At 52.9% G+C, this 6,306-nt stretch overlaps 2 protein-coding genes and 1 long non-coding RNA gene across 5 annotated transcripts in view; 1 reads left to right on the top strand and 2 right to left on the bottom strand.

Moving 5' to 3' along the window:
• NCR3 (natural cytotoxicity triggering receptor 3) overlaps positions 1–1,448 on the top strand; it is a 4,877-nt gene extending 3,429 nt beyond the window's left edge. Inside the window, exons 2-4 of one of the 3 annotated variants that reach the window (XM_012000467.1) lie at positions 208–552; positions 701–808; positions 1,167–1,448. In XM_012000467.1, the coding sequence (XP_011855857.1) occupies positions 208–552; positions 701–808; positions 1,167–1,276 (563 nt within the window). In that variant the 3' untranslated portion in view covers positions 1,277–1,448. Of the gene's footprint in view, positions 1–207; positions 553–700; positions 809–945; positions 1,066–1,111 lie in introns of those variants that run through there. The other 2 variants (XM_012000469.1, XM_012000468.1) reach the window with 2 other exon arrangements.
• Positions 1,449–1,902: 454 nt separating this feature from the next.
• LST1 (leukocyte specific transcript 1) lies at positions 1,903–3,251 on the bottom strand. Its single transcript, XM_012000559.1, has 4 exons — positions 3,242–3,251; positions 2,984–3,076; positions 2,752–2,774; positions 1,903–2,142 (listed from the first exon to the last, which is right to left on the bottom strand). Exons 1-4 carry the CDS (start codon positions 3,249–3,251, stop codon positions 1,984–1,986), a joined length of 285 nt encoding a protein of 94 aa, XP_011855949.1. The 3' UTR covers positions 1,903–1,983.
• A 253-nt stretch (positions 3,252–3,504) lies between these two features.
• On the bottom strand, positions 3,505–4,684 carry LOC105554161. The gene is made up of 2 exons (XR_001008284.1): positions 4,494–4,684; positions 3,505–3,608 (listed from the first exon to the last, which is right to left on the bottom strand). It is a non-coding gene; the product is annotated as an uncharacterized LOC105554161 (long non-coding RNA).
• Between the last annotated feature and the right edge of the window lie 1,622 nt (positions 4,685–6,306).

The raw sequence follows: 6,306 nt of genomic DNA, 5'->3' as shown, positions 1-6,306 counted from the left end.
CCACCACACCCAGCCGAAAAATGATTTAATAAGCAATGTTAAGAAATCAGATTGGTTAAGAGGAAAGGGTTTAATGAGGCACCCAAAGTATCTATTCCATGCACCCTATGCCCAGAGACAGCTGGGATGTTCTACTCCAAGCTCTGTTGTCTTTTCTCTTTGGAGTAACTGGGGAAGTGTTTCTCTGGGTCTTCCTTCTGCCCCCAGGATCCTGTGCTCTCTGGGTGTCCCAGCCCCCTGAGATTCGTACCCTGGAAGGATCCTCTGCCTTCCTGCCCTGCTCCTTCAATGCCAGCCAAGGGAGACTGGCCATTGGCTCCGTCACATGGTTCCGAGATGAGGTGGCTCCAGGGAAGGAGGTGAGGAATGGAACCCCAGAGTTCAGGGGCCGCCTGGCCCCACTTTCTTCTTCCCGTTTCCTCCGTGACCACCAGGCTGAGCTGCATATCTGGGACGTTCGAGGCCATGACGCCGGCATCTACGTGTGCAGGGTGGAGGTGCTGGGCCTGGGTGTCGGGACAGGGAATGGGACTCGGCTGGTGGTGGAGAAAGGTGAGATGCTGGGAGATGGTGTCTCCTCCTGGCTGGAGACCCCAAGAGGCAATGTCCTTGGGAGTCAGGGATGCTCCTCTGAGGCCCCTACCCTCCCTGAGCCTGTGTGCACTTCTTCCCCAACCCCCTTCTCCATTGCCCCATGCAGAACATCCTCAGCTAGGGGCTGGTACAGTTCTCCTCCTTCGGGCTGGATTCTATGCTGTCAGCTTTCTCTCTGTGGCCGTGGGCAGCACCCTCTATTACCAGGGAAAATGTGAGTAATGGAGCCAAGGGCAATAGTGGATGGGATGGGAGGGGCTGTAAGAGAGTGGGAGGAGGGAGGCCAGAGACAAGGAAGAGGAGAGCCTTGGGACTGCGACACTGAGCGGCTCCTGTCCTCTCTCTGACCAGGTCACTGTCACATGGGAACACACTGCCACTCCTCAGATGGCCCCTGAGGAGTGATTCCAGAGCCCAGAGGTCCCTAGTCCCCTTCAAAAGACCCCAATAAATCACTGTCTGCCCCACCACTAACTCCTCCTTATGAGTCTCAAGTGTTTTCTTCTCCATTCTCCAGATGCCAAATCTATTCTCTCCAGATTCCCCCAGCTCTGAACTCTCCCTTCCACCAGGTCTGACCTGGAAAGGTCCAAGAAGGCAGCTTCCGGCTGTAGTCCCAGGGCCCCTCCCACCACCATGTGGGAGCTCAGCACACCTGCTTCCCCCAGTCCCAGGAGGCTGAGCCTGATTGTCTTGAGAAATGGGAAGGATCAGATATGACTCCTCCTTGGCAACTGCCCTTTCCTGCCAGGCCCACACATACCCTCCTCTGGCTGTCAGGGGAGCTTGGGTCCATGAACACTCTCTCTCACCCAGTAAATTACTACTTGACCCCAGAGTGGGTGGAAGCGTGAGCCACGTGTTTTTGTAATTTTAATTTTTAAAAAACAAATTCCCGGCCAGGCGCGGTGGCTCAAGCCTGTAATCCCAGCACTTTGGGAGGCCGAGGCGGGTGGATCACAAGGTCAGGAGATCGAGACTATCCTGGCTAACATGGTGAAACCCCGTCTCTACTAAAAATACAAAAAAAAAAAACTAGCTGGGCGTGGTGGAGGGCACCTGTAGTCCCAGCTACTTGGGAGGCTGAGGCGGGAGAATGGCGTGAACCCGGGAGGTGGAGCTTGCAGTGAGCCGAGATCACGTCACTGCACTCCAGCCTGGGAGACACAGCGAGACTCCGTCTCAAAAAAAAAAACAACAACAACAACAACAAATTCCCTATTCAAAGATCAAAAAGCCACATAAGTTTTGATGATGATCATTTTGAATGGAGGCTCGAGATGGATTGAGAGGACTGAGACACAGAAGTGGGGGGACCATGATCTTTACTGGGTGGACCACAGGGGGACCCTGTCCACTCGCCTGGGTTGAGGAAGGTGTCTGGGGTGCTCAGGTGGGTTTGTTCTCAGCAATGCAGGCATAGTCAGCTCTGGGATCCTCCTTGGTGCCTCTCTTGTCTCTGTCCCTGAGGTCAGGTCCTTCACTGCTGGACACTGGCAGCCTCTGCAGAGATGCATAGTGGAGCTCTTGCTCTGAGGACCCCTGGACCTGGGGCCAGGACAGAAGGTGCTGATGGGAGGCGATGCCTTCAGACCCTTCCTTGTGAGTTCTTCTCCCACCTCCAGCCTTTCTTACTTCCCTCTCTTCTCTCTCTCTCTTCTCTCTCTCTTTCTCTCCCACCTGCCCCCGCCATCTTTGGAGACAGAGTTCCACTATGTTGTCTAGGATGGTCTTCAACCCCTGAGCTCAAGCTATCTTCCTGCCTCAGCCTCACAATAGCTGGAATGACAGGTGTGAGCCACTGTGCCTGGTTCTGGAGCCTCTCTCTCTCTTTCTCTCTCTCTTTCTCTCTCTCTCTCTCTTTCCCTCTCTCTCTCTTTTTTTATCTCTCTTTCTTTCATTGTTCTTTCTCTTTGTGTCTCTCTCACTCTCATTTTCTCCCTATCTCTCACTCCTATCCTCCCTCTCACTTTTTCTTTTGGTTTCTGTCTCATTTTCTCTTTCTCTCGCCTCGATTGTCTCTGCCTCTCTCATGCTCCTACTTTCTCTCTCCTTGTCTCCCACTCCCAACCCTCCTCTCAGCACTCAGCCATGCTTCTCCCCACTCACCCACTCAGGATCTCTCTTACCCTCCCCACTCCCTGTCCCCGGACTCACCCAGCTCCTCTCCAGCCTCTTCACTGGAAGAAAAAAAGAAGCTCAGCACAGCCCACCCTTTGTGCTTCTCCCGGGCCCTCCCCAGCTCCCCACCCCAGCAGGCGTGGACTCCCTTGTTGGCTTCCCAGTGGCTCCAGGGCCAGGCAGTGTTCTGGGAAAGCCGTGGGAAAGGGTGTGGGTGGGGCCACAGGTGGCGCTGCTGCGGGGGGGAGGGAGGGAGTGCAGTGCTCACCTCTTCGATGCAGCCAACACAGGCAGGCGGACAGAAGGACCACAGCCAGCAGCAGGAGCCCGCCCAGCCCCAGGCCCCCGTAGATGTATATATCTACAGGGATGAGGGCTCAAGGTTAGAAAGCCCATTCCCTTTCCAGTGTACCCCAGCCTCCTGGTTGGTTGTGGCTTTCTCAGATTCTCTCTCCAACAGTTTTAGAGGCAGAAAAATATACCCTCAGAGCTTCCTCACCCCAAACCTTAATACCTTACCTCCTACCAGGGTACATGCCGTACCTTGCCTCATAGCTGAGATGGCTCACCCCTCAGAGGCTTCCCACCAAAATCCCTGCTGTTTCTGGGCCTCCAGTGAGGTCCCTTTCCCTCCTGCACCAGCTGCCCCAGAGGCCTCTCCACCTAGTCATGAGCTACATACATCACTGTCCCCCATCACTTCCTAAGCTCCCAGGACCCTCCCTGTCCAGATATGAGAGGCCCTTTACTTACCGCAAACACATTTTTTTTTACTGTCACTGCAAACACACATTAGGTCAGGGATCAGGGACTGGCCTGGAGGTCAGGAACTCTCGTCCTTGCTCTTTTAGGTGAAATGATCAGGGGCTAGTGATGCGCCTCAAGTTCCTCATCTGTGAAGTGAGGGGCCCCTCTGTTATAATCGTTCCCAGGCTGGGGAGCCTCACTTATGTGCCAACCCTGAGCTGGGCACTTTCCATTCCTCACTGCTAATCCCCAGAACATAGGGTATCATGGTGCCCTTTGCCCAAGTAAAGACCCAAGATTCCAGCCTGGACTTTACTAGGTCATCCATCCCAGAAGGGTGGAGCTGGAGTTTAAGGCCAGCTCTGTCCAGCTCCAGAGCCCAGCCCTTCCCTCTGCCCTGGGCTGACCAGGTGGTTTGGAGGGGACTTTCCAGCCCTGGATGGTTCTAGGTGCTGGTAAGGGGCTGATGGAGGGGAAGGACCCCGGGCCTGGATGGGTGTGGGCACTGGCGGGAAGTAAGGAGGGTGATGTCAGCACACCCAGCAGGTGGGCTGCTCCCTGAGCCCTAGAGCAGTGCGGGAGTGTGGGGGCCCCTTTGGCTGGTGTGGAGAGCTGCTTCCCACAGGCAGATGCTGCTGGGGCTGAAGTGGGGCATGGAGGAGTATCTGGGGCCCCATAACTTCCCCTCAGGCACTTCCTCCCCTCCAACCACTGCTTCCTGTTTGAGGGCAAAGAGGGGGCCGCTGTCTTCATCCCAGAGCCAGCTATACTGACTAGGGTCTGGAAACTAGGACCCTTCTGGGTTTAGGAGGAATTCTCGGGGGTGGGGAGCAGAAGCCCAGATGGAGGCCATAAGGGCTGTGGGCACAGAAAGGAATTGTCTTTAATTTTTTTGGGCAGCAGAGACTCAAAGGATTCCTTGACGGCCCAGGGAAACTCAAACCCATACTCTCCCTCCCCTCATCTTAGCTTCACCCGACTCTGGGGTGTGACCATCCTTCCACTAAGGTCCCTGTCCATTCCCAGCTTACCCAGAGCTTGTGGCCTGCAGGATGGACAGACTTCAAACTGGCCAGTGCTGTCTGGCTGGAGAGAAGTGTTGCCACCTCAGACATTCCTGCCCCTCTTCTGGCTTTAACTTCTCCTCCAGCCTGGGTTCCTCCCCCACATTGTTAGGAAAGGAAGCTGGGCTTGAGGGTCAGGGTTACAACATCTTTCTTTTTTTTTTTTTTTTTTTTTGAGACTTAGTCTCGCTCTGTTGCCCAGGCTGGAGTGCAGTGGCCGGATCTCGGCTCACTGCAAGCTCCGCCTCCCGGGTTTACGCCATTCTCCTGCCTCAGCCTCCCGAGTAGCTGAGACTACAGGCACCCGTCACCTCGCCTGGCTAGTTTTTTTTGTATTTTTTAGTAGAGACGGGGTTTCACCGTGTTAGCCAGGCTGGTCTCGATCTCCTGACCTCGTGATCCGCCCGTCTTGGCCTCCCAAAGCGCTGGGATTACAGGCTTGAGCCACCGCGCCTGGCCACAACGTCTTTCTTTACAAACTCCAGGGCCTGTAGCTAGGGCTGTAATCTGCCTCAGTTCCAGTCATTTCACTGATCCTGCCACTAGTCAGTGAACACCCACCTCCTTCATGTGTCTTCCTTGATTAATTTTTTCTCTATTACCTTGTTACACTTCATTTGTTGAGATCTCTTGATCTTAGTGTATGTCTGTGGACACACATATGCCACTCCAGTTCAGACTGGGAGCTCTAGCACATTTGGTGTTCTGGTGACCCACTTGGTGTCCTGCAGCTCTATGCAACAGGCTGCTTGGCTGTCTGATTAACAAACACGAGAGTTAAAGGCAGCCATACTAGATCTACATGAGCCCTGTAGATAGATCAAGGACAGAAAGTTGCTGACAAGTTGGTGACAGGAAAGGAGGTGTGGGCAATCCAGGTAGACTTTCTGTAGGAGGCAGTATTCTGGCATTGAACACAGAACTAAGTAAAGGCAGCAGCCTGAGGCCCTCTGGAGAGACCTGGGTGAAGGCTTCTTAGTGGCACTGTGATGGAGAAGGAGATGGGTGCTGGAGGATTGCACACCCACTCCTTGAGGAGGGTGAAGACGGGGGAGCTCATGTAAGGCAAGAGGTGAGGAGGAGATTTGGTGCCTGGGTGGGTCCATATTCATTTGTGTTTCCCCTTTCAAATTCAAGAACCTTCTACTTCCTCCCCGACCCTTCTCCATGTTCCCTATGCTGAATAATATTCAGGTTTTTTTTTTTTTAACATTTTATTATTAAAAAGTACAAACAAAGAGTGAAATGAGACGAATTATATGGTGAACATATTCTTACCACCTAGATGCTACTATTAACATTTTGTTTGTTTGTTTGTTTTTGAGATGGGGTCTCTATCACCCAGCCTGAAGTGCAGTGGTGAAATCATAGCTCACTGCAGCCTTGAATTCCTGGGCTCAGAGATCCTCCCATCTGAGCCTCCTGAGTAGCCAGGACTACAGACACCAGCTACCACAAGAGGCTTTGTAGAGATGGGATCTTACTGTGTTGCCCAGGCTGGTCTTGAACTCCTGGTCTCAAGCAATCTTTCCACCTTAGCCTCCCAAAGTGCTGGCATTACAGGAATGGACACCGCACCCGGCTCTATTCACACTTTCTGTTTACTTTATCACATATGTATCCCTCCATCTCACTTTTAAATATCTTTTAAAATTGCAAACATCAGTACATTTTACATCTAAACCCTTCAGAAGCTTAACATTGACTGGAGTTCAGTATTTATTTCCCCATTTCTTTTCTGGCCTGAGGAAGGCAAATTTTACGTACAAATCATAAGTCA

The sequence above is a fragment of the Mandrillus leucophaeus genome, unplaced genomic scaffold, assembly GCF_000951045.1.
Source record: "Mandrillus leucophaeus isolate KB7577 unplaced genomic scaffold, Mleu.le_1.0 Scaffold630, whole genome shotgun sequence".
NCBI classification, from domain to species: domain Eukaryota; kingdom Metazoa; phylum Chordata; class Mammalia; order Primates; family Cercopithecidae; genus Mandrillus; species Mandrillus leucophaeus.
The sequence above is the reverse complement of the archived record's forward strand: the minus strand, read 5'-3'. Positions and strand labels throughout refer to the sequence as shown.